The 22828-nt window shown below is 40.3% G+C and overlaps 1 protein-coding gene across 4 annotated transcripts in view; it reads left to right on the top strand.

The window, feature by feature from the left end:
- RSU1 (Ras suppressor protein 1) overlaps positions 1–9024 on the top strand; it is a 218684-nt gene extending 209660 nt beyond the window's left edge. For 2 of the 4 annotated variants that reach the window (XM_072651621.1, XM_072651624.1), the window contains 2 exons: positions 8401–8506; positions 8723–9024. In XM_072651621.1, the coding sequence (XP_072507722.1) occupies positions 8401–8503 (103 nt within the window). In that variant the 3' untranslated portion in view covers positions 8504–8506; positions 8723–9024. Of the gene's footprint in view, positions 1–8400 lie in introns of all 4 variants that reach the window. The other 2 variants (XM_072651623.1, XM_072651622.1) reach the window with 1 other exon arrangement.
- The last annotated feature ends 13804 nt before the right edge of the window (positions 9025–22828 follow it).

Genomic DNA, 22828 nt, shown 5'->3' with positions numbered 1-22828 from the left:
GATAAGTGAAATGTAAAAAAAGAAATACAATGTAAATGGGGAAGAGAGGTTCATTTCTTTAGTTACATCCTATGTGGGCTTACATACTATATACAGATGTAGTTCTGTGTTGTTACTCTTGTAGCCTTTTCAAAAAACAAAGGGGTGTGTGTGTGTGTGTATGTCTGTGTGTCCGTGTGTGTGTGATACTGTGAGACAGGCTTCACAAAAGAGAGTGACAGATCCATACTGCTCTCAGTGAGTTCAGGACTCATTGAGTAGGATCTAAAGACATCCTTGACTGTTGACCTAATAAGACAACTCCTAGGAGTGATGTAGCTGCTTTCCTTTTTTTTTTTCTTTTATAAAGACTCAGCAATTTTTTGTCTGTATAATCCTAACCCTACTATGTTATAGTCGCTGTGTAAGGTAACTACACGGATTTGAAGTTATGTATTTGCGTTATTTCACCTTGTAGAGAGGTCTAGAAATGAGGAACGCAGAACTCCGCTGTGACTCCTGTTGCTTCTAGGATAAAATAACACCAGTTAAAGCCCTCCACTATCCGATCTCGCCTGCCCCTCCAGTTTTTATTTCATGTTATATCCCTGTGCTGTCCATTCTACGATATAGCTGTATACATTATTACATCCATTTTAACTTTCTCCCCTTTAGATATTAATATTCTTCTCATACTGATAATTCCAACAGATGTGGTGGATATTCAGTGAAGGCCAGCTGTTTCCTTAGATGATCTTGCCATCACTATAACTGTGAATTCAAAATCACAGAATGTACAAGCTGGAAAGGACCTCAGATATAAAACCTCATCTCCCACCTCCCTTTTGCACACATCTAGAATGAACTCCCTTCTCACTTCCACCCCTAGATTCCCTGCTTTCCTTCCAAGTACAGGATGTAGGTGCTACCTCCTACTGTACAGGTTCACCTTTGGCTTCCTTTCCTGATATCCAGTTGTTAATGTTGTCTCCCTCTTCAAAATACTTTGTATAACTTGTGTCTATTCTGTAACTATTGTGCAGATATGTCTACATTGTTTATTTGCAGGCTGGGACTATGTCCTCTTTTGTCTTTTTAATGCAGTGTGCAATACCTTGCACATAGTAGGACCATCATTTTAGAGCTGCATTAGCCCTCCCAGGTCATGTAGCCATGGCATTGTATATTTTGGGCTGGAAGGCCCATCAGAGACCGTGTGGCCCAGCCCTCTCATTTTCCAGATGAGGAAGCTCAAGAGCAGGGAGGTTACCTCAGGGTGCCCACAGTCACCCAGCTAGGGAGTTAGTATCAGAGTCAGAAGCTGGATCCAGGTCCTTGTCTCACAACCCTCTCGTTTTACCCATAAGGAAGCTGAGCCCCACAGAGATCGACTCCTCTGAGATCTTATGCTCTCTTCAGGGAATTGGCATAACTGAGGTTCAAAGCCAGGGCCAAAGGCCCTAACCTTGTATTCTTTGCTCTCTACAATGCAGCCTCTCATCGCCACTTTATAAACATTCACATGTTTGAACTGAATCTTTTTCTAGATACGACAAGCCTCATCTTCTCTTTTGTTTACATTTAACATATTTGGTTTTTTTAACAAAGTTTCTGCTGTATACAGATCACTGTGCTAGGCCCTACAGAATTTTGACAAGACATTCACTGCTTATCACAATGTAGGAAATCATTCGGAAACATATATTACATTACTTGGAAATAATGATTTTTTTTCTTTGCAAAGGTTACTGTGTTTTTGACGTGTCAGCATTGAACTTGCCCTCCTTCAGTTTTAAGCATCAGATACTTGAAAGCTTCTGGTTGAAAGCAGGCAGTACGCCAGTGCCTTGAATATATCTGCTCCAAGTTACTTAGCTTTGAGGAACAGAGGGAGGATACAGAACTTTTCATTATGGCTCTTTCTGTGATCCTCATGGGGAGAGGGGACTCTTCAGTCGGATGTCCCCCTCGGTTGTCACACCCACCCTACCTTACCACTCCAGACCTCTCAGACATAATGTACACTTGCTACTGAGGCTAAGAGAGTCCATTCACTTGTATCTCCCAGCCGAGAGCTTCCGGAGAAGTCTCTCCTTTGAAATTTTCTTCAGCCACAGAAGTCTGTTCATCAGGCTGCTGAGATTAAATGATCCTTTCACTGTCCCTGGAGAGGACTCTTCCCCCCGACCTCCCTCTGCCTTGATCACCTCCCAACCAATTACCCTCAACAAATCTGACTTTTCAGCAGACATAAGAAAGCTTTCCAAAGAGGCTCGGCTCCTTAGAGTTCTCTGAGCTTGAGCACTGGGCTCCTGCTACCTCATTGGGTGACCCTGGGCAAATCTCCCTCCTTGTCTTCCTCCTTGATATGGAGATCACAGCACTTTTATTGACTGCTTTGTGATCCTGTGTGCAAATGCAAGTGCTCAGGTGAAAAATGCAGCCCAAAAGAAATGTTTGTTCTGGTTTATACTTTTCATGGCAGTATGTGGAAAATATAAGCACTGAATGTGAGCTCAGAGGACCTGGGTTCAAATCCCATTTAATCCCATGAGGCTTCAGGTTTTTTTTCTATAAAATGAGAGGGGAGGGGAGCTTAGAAAACACACACACACACACACACACACACACACACACACACACATACACAAAATTGGTGTGTATTTAGAGAGAAAGTTTGACCCCAGAAAAGAGTTGAGACAATAAGAACATGGACCTTTCCTTCCTTCTTTGTAAAGGTTGGGGAGCTATGGGCATGAAATACTGTGTACACTGTCAGAGGCAATTGGTGTGCTGACTGTGCACAACTGCTGCTTTTTCCCCCGGTATTTTTGGTGATCCTGTTTTAAGGGATAGTGTTCTGGATAGGAATGCTGGAAGGATGTGTGTGCGTATGCGCATACGTGTGTGTGTGTACATGTATGTGTGCGTGTGTGCATGTGTGCAAATATTTACTAGGCATGCCAGAGACTATGCTAAATGATGGAAATACAGTATAAGGATAAGAAAAAAAGATAGTCATCCTCAGGGAAAACATAGGCATCCTCAGGGAGCTTACATTCTAAAGGGGGGAAGACTGCACTTGAGATAAAAATCAAAGTCAGGGAGAAAATGAGAGGGTAAGGATATTCTTCATGGTAGAAAAAGTGTGGGAAATGCATTCTGCTAAAGGAATGGAGATGCAGTGAGCCTGGGCAACCTCCTTAATGGAGGCTCTAGGAAGACCTAACCAATTAGAAGGAGACTCAGGGGTTGGTGAGTACTTCCAATATGAGGAGTCCAAGGGTGGAGCGAGTTTCCAGGGTAAAGAGGTGTCGGCATCATGATAGACAAGGTCCTGTGAAGGTGAGTCAGGAATGCAGCCTGGAAAGAAGTGTATGTACATATGTTTATATGTTTAGAAATGAAAGTAAAATAAAAGCCAAAGATGCAAAAGAACAAGATTTTAAAGAACGGATTACATTATATGATCCAGAGCTCCCTCTCTGATAAAAAGCAGAGCATCTAAATGTTTTCCAGCATGCATCCTTCAGAAGTAAAGGAACTAGTGAAGGGAACTGTTATTTTTCAATTGGATTCTCACCAGTCAGTAAGAAAAAACTGTTTACTAAAGTAGAGATGCTGAGAAATACGAGATATGGGAGTGACTATTCCATATCATAATTTGTAATAGAGAAGGTGGGAAAAGTCAGGCATAGTCAGACATGCATGGTAAATTTTTTTTTTGGAGAACATATTTCAAAGGATTAATAGAAACTATTAGAAGAAGCTGCCTATATAGATTAATATTATGCAGGGGAAATCAGGTGAAATGTGTAAGTTTGAGAAGCTCACAAAAATTAAAATTAAATTATATAGATACAAAGAAATAATTCTGAAGAGAAAAAACAGGGAGAGTTGTCTAAAGAAAACAGTGTAAATGCTTAGGAAATTCTTCAGCCAACTTAAAAATCTTGATGTAACTAACTGATGTGTCAAAACAAAATTTATCAATAAAAAGAAAGAAGATGAAAGATGAATACAGAAACATGGAATAGCCTAGTAACAATCTTATCAGGAGTGCTAAAACTTCAAATGAGCTGAGATGATTAAAGAAATCAAAGGATAAAGAAAGACAGGATTGTTATGTTGTTTTTTTTAACTGTGTAAAGGAAAAAAGATCAAAGGAGATAGAGAGATATCTATATTACATTGATATCTGTTGATCTATAAGGGAAGATCAAAGAAGAGAAATGTAAAGAGAGATCTATCTTTCGAGATATCAATATCGATCTGTCTGTAGATAAAGTATCTAGACATATACATATAGAATCTATAGATATATCTACACATAGATATATCTTTATCTGTTGTTAGCTGCCCCATTGTGAATGGAGCAGTGATATTTGACAGCAGAGAAAACAGAACTCCTCAAATTATTTTCTTTGCCAAAGAAAACGAGCTTTAGACTATGAAGGACAATGAAAATGGCCAAAAAGCAGGTGAACTCCAAGTAATTAGGGAGCTGGTTCCTAGCCGTCCTTGGTGAGTTCAGCTCACCAAGCCCAGAGAAGCTACACATCCACCTCCCATTGTACTGAAAGAAATGGCAGGTGTGATTTCTAAGCCGTTGTTCGTGATCTTTAAAAGAGCTGAAAGAACCAGAGTGAAGAGGGTATAGGAAAAGGCAGCTGTCTTCCCAAGAAAGGGAAAATCTACTAGACTGCTATGGATATGGTTTACCTAGATTTTAGCCAACCCTCTGCCAGTCTCTTTCTTGCTGTTCTTATGAACAAGATGGACAGGTGTGGGCTAGACAGTAGTAGACTTAGGTAAGAGCAGAACTGGTTGAATGAACTGCCCTCAAGTGTTGTCATTAATCATTTTACATCACCTTGGAAGTGATCTCAGATCAGATATCTCAGAGATATGTGCTTAGCCCTAGGCTATAGCCCTGGGCTGTTTCTTATTTCTCCTCTTTGCAAAGGAATCTAAGCCAGGAGGGCTACCTAAAACATTGTGATAGAATCCCAGTTAAAAAGGTAATGACAGCCTAGAATGGTGGATCCAATCTGATCATCTGAAAGGTCATGAATGAGGATTTAGGTAGAGTCTTACCATTGGGTACAAAAACCCAACTCCACAAGTACAAGACTGAGAATGATAGGTAAATAACAGAGACAATCAGAAAAATATCTGGCTGTCATAGTAGACTGTGAGCTCAATATTATTCAACAGTATGTTATGGATGATCTGGGTTCAAGTCCCACCACTTATACATCCTGATTATGTCACTTTATCCCAGGCAAATCTGTCAGCCTAGAAGCTGCCAAGCTGATGATGAGATCTACATTTATAAAGGGAGTCCCTCCTCATCCATTAAAACACAGTTCAGTTCTGGAGGCTGCCACCCCACCCCCACGCCAAACTTAGATAACATTGTAGAGGTACACTATCCAGAATTAGAAAAGTAATGGCACTGTTGACTCTGCCATCTCTTGTGTTCATGGCCTTTCCTGGGTATTTGTTCATTTCTAGGTGTCACATTTCAGGAAGGACATTGATAATCTACATAGGAGGGTGATCAGGGTCTCAGAATCATGAAGATCCTTTTAAGGAACTAAGGATGTTTAAGCCTGAAGAAGAGGAGATTGGAGAGGAGTAGTGGTGGTAGTAACTATTTTCAAATATTTAAGGAGTTGTCATGTAGTAGTATAAACTAACATTTATGTAATGCTTACTATGTGTCATGCACTATGCTAAGTGCTTTACAATTATTATCTCATTCAAGACTTACAACAACCTTGGGTGGTAGATGAAGAAACTGAGGTAAGCGGGAGATTAAACAACCTGCTGATGGTCACACAGAAGGATCAGACTTGTTCTCCTTGATCCTAGAGAGCAGAATTAGGAACAGTGAATAAAATTTTAGAGAAGCAAATTTAGGCTTGAGAAAAGGAAAGGACCATCCTTGAAAATTAGCGCTATCCCAAAGTGGAGTGGTTTCCCTTCAACAGAGGTCTTCAAGTAAGACTGGATAACCATTTATCTCGCAAGTTCTAGAGGACAGTCAGATGTGGGCTGGACAGGCTGCCCTTTTAAGTCCTTTCCAACTCTGACTCGGCGATTCTCTGATTGTTTCTGTCTGCCCCAGCTCGAAATTCTGTTATGCAAAGTAGAATGTGTTGGGTCGTCTTGGATCATCTGAGTCATCGAGGAATCCATTTCTAGTCTCCGTATGTGAACAAGCAGCCACAAGAACAATATATATAACAAGTTAGTAGTCAGAAACACTAACCCAATGCTGAATATCCAGTACAGGGAAGGTTTTGACAGGCGGGTGACTTGTCTACTTATCACATTATGGGAAAGGGTGTGTGATCATGGTGAAAGGTCACCTAAAAACGTGGTCTCCCATCCAACATCAGTTGTTCCTGAATTCAGAAGTTCAGCTCTTTTTTCCCCCCACCAATCTGCAGAAAGCCAAGTTGAAGTACAGGAGTAGAGGCTTATCCATCCCTAAGTTTCTTAGGGTGGCTGGGGTGTCCACAGGTGCCAGTAGCAGAAAGTCTGTTTGGCTAAATGTTCTGAGCATTGAGACACTGGACCAGGCTCCAGGGCTGGAGCCAGAGAGGCTTGCCCTGAAATATTTAAGAATACACTCAACTAAAGAGCCCACCTACACAGCCAGAAGTCTGTAATGACTAGAGCTGAGGGCTGAGTCACTTTTTTGGAGCTTTGCTTGTGACTCACTCTGAAAGTGTTGGACAGCTCATTTAACTCTTGTGGAGCCTTCAAAGGAAAGGTGATTCTCATCTGCTTCACTGAGATATTAATGTGGACAGAGTGCTTTCAGATTTCCTGATGAAAAACCATACTTAGACCAGGCAGTTTTAGATTTATCCTGAATTTACTCTCACGACAATTCCACATGCTTTCCATAATGTTCAGACCCTGGCTTTCCTACTCAACAGAATGTACAAGCCCTTCTCCCCAATCAAACAATCAGCAAAAATTTGGTCCCAGGCATTTTGCTGGGGCTCGTGATACAAAGACAACAGTGAATCAACTCCTGCCCTCAGGAAGTTTATATACTTTTGAGAGAAACAGCATGTACTCCTGAATATGAACAAAGTAGATACAAGGTAATTGGGGGAAGGAAAGAGGGGAAGTCATTAGCACCTGGGGTGGGGTACCAAGAAACACCTCAGGAAGCAGATGGCAGTCCATCTGAACTTTGAAAGAAACTAGGGATTCTAAGAAGCCGAGATGAGCAGGGAGAGTGTCTCAGGCACAGGATGCCACCAATGCAATGTTAACACCGTTAGCCACAGCTGTTTGCAAGGACTCAAGGGGGAAAGACACACCGAGGGCATTAACCTAACCAAACAAGTAAGTGAATGAATAAATGAATGAGTGAATAAATGAATAAATAAATAAAAATCTCTGTACCCCGCATGGCCAGAAGTTCATCCTAGCACAGTGCTAGGACAGAGGAATCAGATGTACCTGAGAGGACAATCCTATCAGGGGACACCTTGTACAGGGAACCGGGATTTATGTCAACAGGCATGTGTTAGTACAGCTGAAATTCAGCAAGGAGAAAACAACATTCCTTTCCCAAGGAGGTGCTGAGGGACCCACAGAGCCCTTTTCCAAAAAGCAGCTTAAGTCAATAGCAAGTTAAGTTGGAGGTATATTTATTTTAGGCTGGCTTTTAATTTAGTTTAATCAGGATTACTCATAAATTATCTATTAATTACTATCTGGTGTTCAGTTAAATCCTCCCAGCCATGGAACTGGCTTAGACTTGCAGTGAATGCCATCCACCTTAATTGTAGGATACTTTGTCAACATTTAATCAGTGGTCCTTATTAATGTGCCATTGATGTGTTGGTAGCTCTCCCAGCACCATCAATCATGAGGGAACAGCAGGCGCCGCCTCTGACACCACTGCTCTCTGTCACATTATCGAGCCCCTGGGCTTTCTGGTTAGCTAGGATGCTCACTTTTCTCTAAATGGACACTCTATCTCCCCAGTTCAACCCAATTTTTGTCATTGTCGACTTAAACACTCACAGCCTGTGGAGCTGTGAGTTCCTTATTAGACTGCTCAGCAGTCTCCATGAGGAAAAAGAATTCCTTATTTGCTCTTGTGCAAATGTTGGATTCTGAGAGTCTCACCCCTAAATAAGATCCAGATGCTTTAAGGGATGTGTGTGTGTCTGTGTGCATGTCTGTGTGTGTGTCTGTGTGTGCGTGTGTGTTTCAAAACACAGTGACCCAGAGAAAATAGAAGTGACCTCTCCTGCTTTTGTTTGACTGGGTAATAACTAAATATTTCTGGAGATTGATGCATTGTTTAAAGCGCTAGCAATGGAAGCTTGTTTTATCTGAATAGACTACATCTCACATTTTTGTATCTCTCTCTCTTCTCTACAGCCTCTATGGCAGACACATGCAGGCAAACCCAGAGCCTCCAAAAAAAAATAACGACAAATCAAAGAAGATCAGCCGGAAACCCCTGACAGCCAAGAACAAATAAGGAGTTAGCGTGGATGGGGGCTTTTTCGTTTCTCTCTCTCTCTCTCTCTCTCTCTCTCTCACACACACACACACACACACACACACACACACACACACACTTCATGCATTTTGTTTGTAGTTCTGTAACCTCTACCTACCCCCATTCCCTTGGCATTTTAGTCCTTTGGGAAGAAGCTGGATTTTTGCAGATACCTGTTTCTGTGTTGTCCTATTACAGGTGCCAAATAAAGGAAGCCAAGATCTATTTTGAAAGCAAATTCCAAAGAAGACTCTGCTTTTAAATCCTTCAGTAAGAATCATGAAGTTCCATATTATCAAGAAGAATTAAAGCCATATAACCATTTACTATAGCTTAACACTGCTCATTCTTCTGTTTCTGTGTGCATTAACACGTGTATGACAGCTTTTATTCTATTAAGTCATACGTATATACTCCCTTGTGCTTTCATCTATGTCCTTGTATCACCAAGATATTATGTTCATTTTACTTATAAATGATTTTAATAAACTCTTTTATTCATATCACATGTTGCTTCTGTAATAGAACTCAGAATAATGGGGTCTCGGGGAATACACACTTTTGTTTACTGAATTTTTTTCCCTAAAGCATTATCATGATATTTGAGTCGTTGTAGGAGATAGACTCCAAAGTCTTCCATGAAAAAAATAGGAAATTAAATCAGAGTTAGTTTTTTCTCACATTGATGTCATTTTTTTTTGAAAGACTGTTTCTAAATTAGGAAAAAGCAGAAGAAACAAGTCTCTAAGAGATTCTGCCAAACGATTTTGGAAAGCAACTTTCTTATCTGAAGAAATAGGAGCCTCTGCCAGTGACTGGTGGAAAAGAACACATTTTGTCATTGCTTAATACTCCCTGCATCCGAGCTGCCTTCTAAAGACTCAGTGCCAGAGGAGGGGTTCTGTGGGCCTGCCCATTTGCTGCCACGCTTGCCAAGGCAGGGGTTATGTTTGTGAGGTCATCAGACCTAGCTGTGACTGGCAGCTTCAGTCCCTATCAACAAAAACCATGCATTGTTTGCATGACCAAATAAATATAGGCAGATGTTATTACTATGATTTATAGGCCTTCCTGCTTCCTAATGCAGCAGAACCAAGCCAAGATATCTGGAGATCCAGTAGACTCATGACAGGACCCATTTCCCCCCAGGTTCTTTCTGCTCCGCTTTCACATTTGACCCCATCGCTGACCTGCAAGGAGCCAGAGGCCAAACCTGGTTTGATGAGAAATGAGTTGGAACTGAATGAAGGAGCAAAGTCACCTAACAGAACCCTAACTCCTTATACTCTTAAATGAATTCTCTTCCAAAGTGGCAGAGATAGGTAGAGATCTCAAAGTGCTCATTCATTCTGTCATGACTAAGGTGGAGTGGATATTTCTAGACCCACTGTCTGTCTTAGCATGAGGGAAATCAGATTTTAAAAAAAAAGCAACCTATTTTCAACTGATGGTGATGTGGGAAAAGGGAGAGATGCTCAGCTATGCTCCACCAGTAAAGTCTTTTGTCTTCAAGTTAAATTAGGCCTGCCCAGGATAGTATGCAGATTAGGAAATTTGGGTCTATGTTTTAAAACAAAGGAAAATAAAATCTAAATAAAGTGGCTTCATGTTTCTCTTGTGATGATGAAATGAGCTTTTACATCTGAGCATCCTAGTTCTTTCATGTCTAGAGTTAGAAATAAAAACTACGTTGCAAAAGTTAGCTTTATGCTCTGAGCTTTGGATTTTAATGTAGTCTCAGTATTGTGGATGATAGTAAACTTGGCTTTTCAGTGCAACCATCATGTCAGATATCACTGGGATGTTATTGGGGTCTCCTCATGAAAAAATCAAGCAGTCTGCCACTTAGAGGATAGAGTCCTCACTTACACAATCAGAAAAAGCCATAGGGTGTGATGGGGAGATGTTTCAACTTGAAATAAGGTAGGTTCAAAACTCACTTTGCATTGGCTGTATGTTCACAGTAAAGTCACATAAACTTTCTGAGCCTCAATTTCCCCATTGTTACAATGATGCCTATAGTACCTACCTAACAGAGTGGTGGGGATTCAATGGAATAATGAATGACAGTGTTTTGCAAACGACAAAATTCACCGGTGCTGCTGCTGCCACTGAGCTCATTACCTTGCTTTATCTCCCTTGTCCCCTCGTTTCTTCTTTTAAGATACCAGTTCTTAACATTTTTTGTGTCATGGACCTCATCTCAGAATGCTTGTAAATGCATAAAATAAAATATATAGAACTACAAAGGAAACTATATTAATTTTTTTAAGTTCATGAACCCTAGGTTAAGAAATCCTGTTTTAAAGCTAATCCCCATTCTCCATAATTTTCCACAGACTACTTTACCAGATGCAGGACCCCCCATACCCTGCATCATACCCCATAAAGCTGAATGAAGAAAGAATGTTTTGCTCTCATTGTAATAATCCTAAAAATGCTGTAGCACTTCTGTATGTGTTCCCCTGTTTGATCCTAACAACTGTGTGTGCCAGACCAGAGGGAGAGCAGTTACATGGCAAAGATTTCTTTAATTAATTTTTATTTATTTTTAAGTTTCTTATGTGATAGCCCCATTTCTTTTTAACATCTAAATCTAGAGCCATTTGCTAGCAAGGGGTGGGGACATTGTGTCTCTATCATTGGCTTATCAAGAAAATAATAATTTTTTAAAAAATATTCTTGATTTTTACAGCAGGAGTTAGGAATGTCTTATGGGATAAAAGGAACCAGTTTGATCTGAATCACCAAAGTCACCAAACAGTCCCTGAAAATGAGGCCTAGAGGAGATATGTTCCTCTCAGTTTTCTCTGTCCTCTGCTTACTTTTTTTATGCTAAACTTCAGAGCAGGAGATTTTGTGCTTTCTCTAGTCAGTGTGAGTATAGTGTTATTAAATACGTGTGTGTATGTCATATACAAACATGTTCCTCAGAATTTTCTGCTTCAAAGTTTGCCTTTCTTGGTGTCTGATACCATTTCCCCACAAAGGAAAATGATCTCTGAATATCATTGTCATCATCACCTATCTCATATTTGTTTGCTCAATGCCTCCTACTTATTGATTCCAACCCTATGCATCATACCCACCACTAATCATTACATAATAAACCACTTTACTCAGAGTCCATTGCCAAGCTGACCTTCCTGCTTTGAACTCAAAGACTGAATGAGATCTCCTGAAGCATGAGGCCATGCTAAAGCCGAATTCCAAGTATTCTTGGACATCTACAATGTTTGGACTTTAAAATTCAGCCCACTGATCTTTACTAAATTGGAGATGCTCTAAAATGTGCTTAAAGTAGATAACACAGCAGCTAGGCACTCAAGAGTTCTCATTTTTTGACCCTGACTCTAGACTTGCTGTATAAGCCGTGATATAAGTAAATATTTCTCACTCTCTAACAGCTTAACAATTTCTTCTTCCCAGTAGTAATTTTTTCTTATTTTATGAGGTCTTTGGAAACCATTAGAATGATTATGAAATGTGGTTTGTGAATGATTGTTATTAGCATGGGCTATGCATTATTTATTATTATTAGAGTGAGGACTGCTTCCCTGTAGGAGTACACACCATTGAAATACTGGGTAGAAAGAGAAGATAGGTGGCACAGTGGATGGAGCACTGGCCCTGGAGTTGGGAGGAACTGAGTTAAATCCAGCCTCAGACATTTACTGGCTGTGTGACCCTGGGCAAGTCACTTGTCTCCAAAAAACAAACAAAATATGAGGTAGTGACATAGTAGACCTTGGTAGTTGTTGAGATGATTGACCTCAGTGACCATGTATTCTAACTGCCACCATTTTGTAGTGAGATTCAGATTTTATCTAAGATCCCATAGGCAGTAATGATCAGAGAGGTGATTTGAATTTGAATGTTCTTCCCTCTAGTTGTTTATGTCTTTACCTGTGTTTTCAGCCTACTAATTGTGCATGTTATTTCTGGTTGTGACTGCCTTAATCATAAGATCGAACACTCAGACCTAGAAGGTACCTCATAGCCCATCTAATTCAGCCCTTTCATCTTATAAATGGGGAAACCAAGAGCCCCTGAGAGAGGAAGTAGCATGCCAAGGCTATCAATCATAACAAAAGACAATCCATTTGGTTTCTAGTAATCTGTTAAATTGAAACTTTCATATTAGAGTCCTTAAAATGTCCATTTTATGAATGTATTTTAGTTGTGATGGCCAAGTTAGTACAGATTTATTCCATTTCTAGCTCTCCAGTTTATGTTGTCTTGGCTTCTAGTTCTTGGTTAAGATGACATTTGAAAGCTGACTTCCATTGGATGGCCATATGTATTGACCAAAACACACACTGAGTTCACTCCTAAGAACAATCATGACCTTTTCATACCTTTTCTAGAATTGTAATATATCAAACCATTACAACATCAGAGGAATGGTTCCCTCCCAGAAACAGGCTATCGAATCTTCCTTTCTGAAATGTGAAGGTAGGAGATGAGCTGTGATCCAGTTTCTTGTGTATGTGTGGCCTACAATAAACAAAACTATATCTTTGTTGCTCCACTGACTATATGTAGCACATCTCCAATTGACTGGACCATTCTCATTTTGCACATGAAGAAACATGGACATGTATTGGAAGGTGTAGTGAACTGCCAAAGGCTGGGCTACAATAACTCATTTTTATGGTCCTTGCAAGCTAGTGGCAGAGCTGCTGAAAATTTTTAATAACCTAGGCAATGAAGGATCAGTTGAAATGCAACGGTATCTGAAGAAGTTAAACTTTGGGCATGGAACTGTCTCATAAATAGGTAGCTGGGGAATCTGATGCTTCCTTGAATAGGAATTGGTCAAGTGATGAGTTTAAGTTGCTTCCTTTGATTTGGTTGCATTGATTAAGTACCTTGGAGATACAAAGCTTGCAATAATGGCAGGGCAGGTTGGGTATGGGGGGGGTAGGATGCCATGTTACCTAGATAAGCAAACATTTCGCTAAATAAATAAAAAAGAAGATAACCATAAGAGTAGAGAAGAGTATTGGTAGAGGTCTCATAGGAAATTGAACTTTTTCTTTGACTAATCCTTGAAGGAACCAAGGGTTCCAGAAGGAAGAAGTATGAAGAGGGAAAAACCATTGCAGAAATGGAAAGTGGCATGGGCAAAGATGGGATCAAGAGATAGAATGAATGTCATGTGTAGAGAAAAGCCATTGAGCCAGCTTGGCTGGAACATAAAGTTCAATAGGTAGAGTTGATTTGTAATTACCTGGAAAGGTATCCTAGAGCCAGATTGTGAAAAGCTTCAAATGTTCCACTGAGGCACTTGTATTTCATCCTAGAGGCAAAATGAGCCAGAGGAGTTTCTTGAGCAGAGGAGTCATGAGGTCAGACCAGTATATTAGCAGCATCACTTTGGCAGTGATATGGAGGTGAGATTGGAGGAGGGTAGATCAAGCTCCCTCCACAGAGACAAAAGCATCCCATCCTCCATATCTCAGACTATTTAATTTCCCCAGGTCTCTGTAGGCCCCAACATTCTGAAGCCTCCCTGGCTCCAGTACAATCTGAAACTGGCATTTTCTACTTACAGGTGTTGTCAGCAAAATGGACTAGTTCCTGCCCCAGGAGAAAAGAGATTTCTACCGACCAGCAGCTGAAAGCAGGGAAGGAAATACAATGCCAGCCTCTTGTCTTGCTCTCTTTCCATTCATAACTCCCCCAGAGTACTGCACAAAATATCAATTCCATACAAAGCGGACAATCTCGCCAGTCCACGTGGGCTGCTTTTATTTGTCATTGTGCATCAAGGAGTTTAACAAAGAGCTGCTTTTCAAAGTGCCCCCACACAATACAGGGGCCTAGCAAACATTTTCATTAAGGCCTTGCCTTTAAGCTAGTCTGGGCAATCGCCTGACCATTTCTGTCCACAAGATGTGTATGCACTGGGTGCCCCCTCTTTTTTTTTTTAAAGCAGGGACTGAAAGGATTTTTGTGAAGGGGTGTAAGGGGGATCACTCTTGTTCTTCTGAAGAAATGGTATGAGTGTGCTCGTTGAAATTGTAGATGTGTGAAAGCTGCACAGATGAAGAGGATTTGGTTCATTCCTGCTGTGTGAAATAAATGAAGAGGATTGGCTGGTTTTAGCTTTTCATTAATGGATACATTCAGAAAGGTTAGGAGTCTGCCTTCTCTTGTTGCATGGCCCCCAAGGTTGCCACTCTGCATATATATTCATGCCAGTTTGAAACTTAACTGAAAGGTAGACACTTCCCTCCATAAAAACTGGGAAGGGCTCTACATTATTGAGCGTCCTTCAGAATTTCAGTGCCCTCCTCCCTTCCCAAACCCAGCAAAGAACATGCTCAATGGATCCCAACAAAAAATGAAGGATTGGGGGTAGGAGTACATACAGCTGTCTGGAGTTTTCCTTCTGCATATGGCTGGCCCAGAGCTATTCTGTGAGAGTGAACTTGGAACCAAATGATCAGCCTGAAACTTGACAAGATTGTCCTGGGGAAAATCCTGTGGGATTTCTTGGCCTCTGAGCCTTTTTGGTATGTCAGTTCTACCAATTAAGAACCAAAGTAACTCAAAGCAAGATATGTATCTTTAATTGCTGTAGGAAAGAAAAAAAAGAGCATTGTCTTTTGGAGGCAAAGTAGTAGAGAAGAAGGTAGACTGGCTTCCCTGTTAAACTGACTTCCCATTTCTTTTAGAGGTGTAGGGTGACGTGCTGAATTTCCATTTCTTTCCTCATTTAAAGTTTTAGGCAAAAGATGGGGAAAAAGTCGATAGGAAAAGGTGCCTGCCCAACTTGCTGATTTACAGATGTTACTGTGTTCTTTATTACCTGGAATAGACTCTTTTCCACAGTTTCATAAGTAAAATAAGTCTTCGATTTTTACAATATAGTTCATGGTACAAAGTGCCATCCCAATGTAATCCCAAACAGAGCCTTTTAGCTCATAAGATTTAGAAATGGAAGGTACCTTAGAAGCCAACCCCTTCATTTTGAACAAACTGGTTCCCCCCAAGCTGGAAATTACTTGCCCAAACTCATGCAGCTCATATTTAGCAGAATGAGAACTGATTTTTCTCACTCTACATTCAATGGCTTTTCCATCATATATTGCTGCTTTGCTTTATTGTTTCCTTGTGAGTTTCAGACAAATGCTTTCTACTGCCTACCACATGCATAGTTGTGAACTCAGCATGCAGTGTCCCTCCCACTTTGAACGAATTTTCAAATAATTCATTTGGTCCATAGAGGTGTGACAGGGAATTATTTTCCACTAATTTTTATATGGAAATATATATCTAAAAAAGAAATGGACTGGCCACGTGGCAGGAGCAAGGGTTAACCAAAGGATAGTTCACTGAAGACCCATAAAAGAAAGTCCTTATCACTGTCGAATGGCTCAGCATCAAAAACTGATATAATTTTATCAGTGGAAAGGATGGCATTAGCATCTGCTTTGTAGCCATCCCCTAAGGACTATGAGAAATTTCCATTTGAGTTGTGGCTAAAGCCTTCCATATACGCTGTTACTTTCATTGGAGAGGGAGCTGCTTGGGAGTAAGGGTGTGCTTTACTTTTCTGGTTGCATTTCCAGCATTTCGCACAATGCTTTGTATATGGTAGGTGCTTGGTAGATGTTTCATTCACTCATTCACTGATATCACTGATGCCACAATGTCAGCAGTTCCATAGCAGTAATTCCTAGCCTCTTTTAGTACCATAGACCTCTTGGCAATACGATAATACCTATGGACTCCTCAGAGTAATATTTCTAAATTCATGAAATAAAATACACATGAATACAAAAGAGACCAATTATATATACATATGTATACATATATTTTTTTAAACTAAATCGTGAACCCCAGGCTATGAACTCCAGCTCTGGAAGAAACCTCTGGTACGTTGAGAGGACTTCATATGAATATGAGCAAAAGCAATCCAGAATGAGATGGTATGGATGGGTTGAAATCTTTACCATTGGCAGGCAAACCCCCACCAGCGAGACCAAAGATTCATGGAAGAGTGATACAACTGATTTTAGTTAAAAAACAAAAACAAAACTTTGCTATGTTTTCATCCTGTGTCTGACCTCAGGTCAATTCCAGGTTGGCACTGTCATATCAACCTACAAAATGCAGTGTCATTATCCATTTGTCTTCTGAAAGCCGCTGCATAATGGATTTCTTGGTAGTGACATTTTATGAACTGTCAGCAGCAGCTATGGAGTGATGGACTCTGTCAGCTGGCACTCCTCTAGGAACAATGAGGTTAACCATGTCAGCCTAGTTATCACCTGCACTGACCACAGATTGGAAGGTAGTAGTCTTTCTGTCCTTGCATTGTGATACAGGTCTGAACCTTTATAGTCAACTAAGAGCTGGAGAAAGGGGAATTTGATCTGGCTCTGTGCTTTGGCCTTGGGTTTTCCAAACATCTAGTATAGCTCATTAACTCATTTTGAAAAGAAATCAGGAACAAATTAAGATTATCATTACACCGTGTCTATCAGCAATCTCCTTCACAATATTTTTATATTCCAAAGCAGCGTAACTACAACCCAAAAATACAATTAGGTGCAGAAGCTATACACTAAATCAATTAACAACATTTTTGTTACAAGATAATTCTTCTTTTGCCATTTTCAAGGGCACTGAAATCAGCCTCATGGAAAGCTCATTGATATTTACTTTATGATTTCTGACTGCAGCAGAACAGAGATCACTGACTTTATAAAGTAGAGATCATATGTATGCATTTTAAAAGAGTTCCTGCCATATTTGCATTTTTCACATTTTCCTAAGAAGTGCTTCCTTGCATATTGTTAGCAACTTGTGCTGTTATATATTGAGACAAGTAGAAAGATGTGAGTTCTCTCCCCAGCCAATTTAGTTTAATCAAAGTCTTGAGAAATAAAATATTGTCATCTTTTCTCCATTTCTCCTCCCTTTCAAATGGGGATCGTGGCATTGGAGTTAACATGTCAGAGAACAATTGAATGATAGAAGTGGAAAAGACCTTGAAGATTATCTAATCTAACCCTGTAGTTTGACAGGTAGGGATACTGAGAGCCAGAGATGGAATGTAACTTGCCCAGGGTCATGTAGACAGTGGCAAAAGACTTGAATGAACTGATACAAAATGGAATAGAACCAGGGGAACAATTCACACAATAATAGACACAAAAATACTGAAATGAAGCCAAACACTATGTAATCAAAATGTCCAACACTGGCCCAAATGAAATGATGGGAAGTCCCCTGTCTTCTTTTGGTAGAGAAGTAGGGAGCAACAGATAGAAGTGTTGCTTTTTTTGTCAGTTGTTGGATTGGTTGGCTTCACTTCACTTTTTATTTGTTATAGAGACCCCTACAATGTAAAATCAAAACACACCGATGGATAAATCAAAGAAAGATAGAAGGAGGAAGTAAGGGAAGAGAGATGGAAAGAAGCAAGGGAGGAAAGGGAATGTCAGCCTGGAGACCAGGACCCAGCTTTCACAACTTCTGATCCGATGATCTATGGCTGATTGCTAGACTGGTAGACGTGAGGAACGCAGAAGGGACGGCACTCTTATCTGCACTTGGAACGCATGTATGTTAGTAGTACCTGCCTCGTGACAGAGAGATATTGTGAAGATTAATGAGGCATAATGCCTGGGCAGTCCTCTGGGTGGCCATATAAATGCAAAATATTATTAGCTTGATAATATCACAGCAGCGGCTCTTCCTGACATATTGCAACACATTCATTTCCATCACCCTGCTGTGGGTTTGACTGTGAGCCAAGCCAGCCTGATGAGAGAGCCTAGTACAGGAAAGGTGGCTCAGTAATTATGTACATATGATCCTCTTCTTCAGAACTTGAGGAGAGTGGGGACAGGACAAGTAGTTGGAACATAGGAACATAGAGTTAGGGCTACAATTACCAGCAAGACTACTTAGTCCAGCCTGCAAATGAAGAAGTTACAGCCCAAGTTCACGCTGGTAGTAAGCATCAAAGACAGGATTTGAATCCAGACCCTCTGACTTGAGAGTAGATACTCTTTCTACTGTACTCCATGAACCCAAGGCTTTTGATGGAATTCTCTGTGGCAGGGGGTGAAGGGGTGGGATGACAAGGAAGGGCAGGAGGAGCTACTGCTGACAATCTTCAAATAGAATTTTAGTTGGATTCATCCAAATTTGTCATCTGAGGGAAGGAGCATAAAACCCAGTGAGAGAGAAAAGAATGTTTTCAGTGGAAAGACCAAAAGAAAGAACAGACATAACCAATGGCTACCTAAATAGAATGGAGAGTTTGGTACAACTTTGGAAGATAACATGGCACCAAAGCGTTATATTTCTGAATTGCCTTGTGTTGGAATTAACCAAATAGAGACATATTTTGTTAGCTGGACTCTCTAGCCTAATTTGTGAATAATGAGGCTATTTTCCTCTAAGGTTGCAATATTCTGATAGTTTGAGGGCCCTTGATCTCATCCATGTGGGTCCTTCCTCCAGTAACATAGATCAGTCATCATCTACCCTTTCTCATGCTATCTTGTCCTTGTACATGTCCTCCCATAAATCCTCCACCAAGGATCTACCCTTGGCATTGCACAGATAGCCGTGGAATACATGGGCTGTTGGTTATCCCTCACTGTCACTCTATGTTCAGCCCACCTCCCCTGCTAAACATACATCTCTCTGATAACATTCTTTATTCTGGTGCTCCCTCACAATTCTTTTTGGGTAACATGTTGCAACCTACTCACGCCCACCTCCAATGTGCCTCTCCATTACCCTTCAGGTGACCTGTAACATTAATTCTTCAGAGATTGGTATTCCATAATTCACAGTCCATATGGGATCATTAAAAGAATGTTGATGCTAAAAATATGGGCTTTTGTTTCAGGGAGAACCTTGGGGTCATTAAAAGTATAGCACAACTTCCCAATCCACTTTCTTAATTCTAAACCCAACTCACTGTCCATCTGAGTTGTCATGTACCTCCAACTCGTGTACTCTTGAACATCTTTAACTAGAAGCCCACCTAAAGTATTAAAAGCTCAATATGTCCAAAATAAAATTCATTATCTTCCTTTTTCCCACCATTCCCAGCACACCAACCCTCTTTCCAAATTTCCCTTTGCTTGTCAAGGGCACCACCATCCTCCCAGTCATCCAGGCCTGGATCCTTACTGTCATTCCAGTCTCTTTCTTACACCACATGTCCGGTCCATCATCATGTCTTGAGTTCTGTGCCCCCTCCCCTTTACCTTTTGCTTTCCCAGACTTTCTTTAGAACTCAGCTCAAATTCCCCCTTCTTCAGGAGGCCTTTCCCAGTTCTTCCAACTATTAATGCCTTTTCCTTTCAGATTACATTCTTCTGCACTGTATATATCTTCTATGTATTTAATTATTTTCATGCTATCTCTCCCATTAGAATGTGTGCTCCTTGAAGGCAGGAACTATTTTTTTAACCTTTCTTTGTATCTCCCAAACATAGGAGTACTTAATAAATTGTTTTGTTCACTAATTGTCCAAATCACATACATGAATGGAGTAACACTATGGGTCGTTGATCAAACTGCATGACACAGTCTGGACAACAAGCATTTTTCATCTACTTAGTTTTTTCGGGGTGGTATAATGTTAATTGGAGTAAAAGATCTTCTCCACCCATTAATAGGCTCACCTGGAGCCCATTAAGGAAAGCTTGATTAGGGGAGGCTTGTTTTATAGGAAGGCCCACACCTTTTGTTAATTAATGAGGCACTGAGTCATGAGAATCATGAAGCTCTCTAGCTCTGAAAAGTGTATATATACTCTGAGATGAGGTTTTGCTTTGGGGGCTTGGAAGAAGGTTTCTGTGCCAGGTGAGACTCTGGGTAGCCATACATGTCACGGGTACCAGTATCCTCCCAGTCATCCAGGCCTGGATCCTTATTGTCATCCTAGTCTTTGAAAATCTCAGATGTTGGTGCTTCTCTCTCTGGTAACTGTATGTATGTAATGGTCAGACAGTTAGATCTGTCTGTTGATCCATGATGTATGTGTTGCTTATGGTCAGAAAGAAGCCCTGTCAGTTGGTCTTTATTTCTCTGCTTATATTTTTTTCTGTTGGTGAATGTAATTAAAGTAAATTGTTGATGCCCCAAAAGTTGCTTTCCTTTTAGAAAAGCAGATGTAAGAACCTGTACAGCAGACCCTCCTGTGTATGCTGGGGGGTGGAGTTGCTGCTACAGGTGGATAGATGGGCTGCCTTCTTTTAAGGAATCAAAGATCTCTTTTAGGAATCCAAGCAGTAATTGGGTCTTGATACAACCAACACAATGTGATTCTAAAGCTGTGGCTTACTATAAAATATAGATGACAAAAACCTGCCTGTTCCCTTATCTTATGGTCAAATATATCTTCAATATCCATAGAGATTATTTTCATAAAAGCTTTGTAGAGTTGGGGAAAATGAGCCTATGAATGAAAATGAGCCAGTTACTGGAATTTTCTTAGTCACCATTTTTGGTGATAATGTCTGTGGTTTTCTGCGCTAAATGTATGTCCTTCCTTCTTCATGATATTTTAGCATCAGTACTTCAGCACCCTCAAAATGGTATCACCTCTAGGATGGTATCACCTAGGATGGTACCATATCTGTGTACACTTGATGCAGCCCAAGTGTTCCTTGTCTCTTTATTTGATTTAACAGTATTTCCCATTCCTCTTCTGCTTTAGCCTTTCTTGCTTCTTTTAACTCATGAACCGTGTTTTCCAACTTTTTCCATGTTTCCTCCCTATGATTACTTTGGTATGAAAATCACTAAGTATTAAAATGATTAAATTTAGAGGGTCCTACTAAGGTATCTATAAAACTTCCCTACCTCATCAACCTCTTGAACAGATGTTGGCAATAAAGTGTATTTCTCTTTATGGTGATCTTTTTGCAAATGTTTATCATGAGCACTGAACTTGATATGAGTTGACCAAGTGTCTCTGGAATATACTGCTTTTTGTCGTTGGATGCTGACAAAACCAATTCTACCAACTCCTTTATTTTCTTCTCTAGGAATAGTATTCGTGAGCCATCTTTTTGTTTAGGGGCTACTTCCTCTTGTCCATTTATAGAGAGAATATCATAATTGATATTTCAATTCAAGTATGTCCACTTGTCCATCACTGAGCAGAGCCCTCACATTTAGAGTACCAAAGATCTAAGTTAATATTCTTACATGGTCATTTCACATTTTCTGTCTTTCATGGGTTGCCATGACCAAAAAATCATCAAGTGGCCAACCTAGTGGTGGTAAGTCTGTCCTTACTAGGACTATGCTCATAGATTTCTGGAACCCAGAGTCACCTCTGGCCTTGAAAGAGGCATCAGAATAGAACTTTGTGGAGAACATCTATGCCATTTAAACCAAACTCTAAGAGTCTAAGAGAAAATAAAATGAAATAAACAAAAGTTAAAGTGTGATGTAACTAGTGTCCAGTCAGCAGTTGTGAGTTGTGGAGAGCTGGTGCCTTGAAAAAAAGAAAAATGGGAGTGGCAAATTCCAGTCACAATTAAAGCCATTCATTCTTGACCCAACCTTAAAGAAGGTCTGGGAATGCAGCTATGAATATATTAAGCCTTCTATCTAGGGCTTAACACAGAAGTGAGGCTGGTGACCTGCACAACCCTCCCTCACTCAGAACAAAGTCAAGTGCAAGTCATGTCATCATTTCTCTGATGGCATGGTCTTCTTTAGCAATGAAGGGCAAATACATTCACTAAATGGAGAAATATCAAATGTAGGATTAAACTATAGCTATCAGGGGTAGATCTCAAAACCTGTTGAAATGCATAGGAATACTCTACTGTGCATCCTTCCTCATCCATCTTCCCTCCATCTTCACCTCCAAACTGAGTCAATAGCCCCTACCATGTGAGGGGCAAGAAAGAGGATAAAGAAAAAGAATCACTGGCAAAAGAAATTCAGTCTCCAAACTGCTGGAATAATGTGGAGGAGGAAATGGAAAGGCTGTCAGCAAAGATTTGCAAATAAGTAGAATTTAAAAATAATATGTGGCACTAGCAAAGGTTGAAATAAAAAAGATATACATTTATTGGGTGTTGCTTGAAGTAACAGGAAATAATAATGAAGGTTTTTCATCACACCTTCACTTTGGACATGCAAATTAATAGTAATTATTTTTTTGTTTCCAAGTTTCTTGCCACATCATCTGACTCCTCCTAAGGAGGTCAAAGCATTTTTCAAGTGTGATCTCATTACTCCTTTAGGCATCCAGTGAGACAATCAACCTATGTCCTCCCTTCAACATAAAAGACTTAAGAT

The sequence above is a fragment of the Notamacropus eugenii genome, chromosome 3 (assembly GCF_028372415.1).
Source record: "Notamacropus eugenii isolate mMacEug1 chromosome 3, mMacEug1.pri_v2, whole genome shotgun sequence".
In the NCBI taxonomy this organism is placed as follows: Eukaryota; Metazoa; Chordata; class Mammalia; order Diprotodontia; family Macropodidae; genus Notamacropus; species Notamacropus eugenii.
The sequence above is the reverse complement of the archived record's forward strand: the minus strand, read 5'-3'. Positions and strand labels throughout refer to the sequence as shown.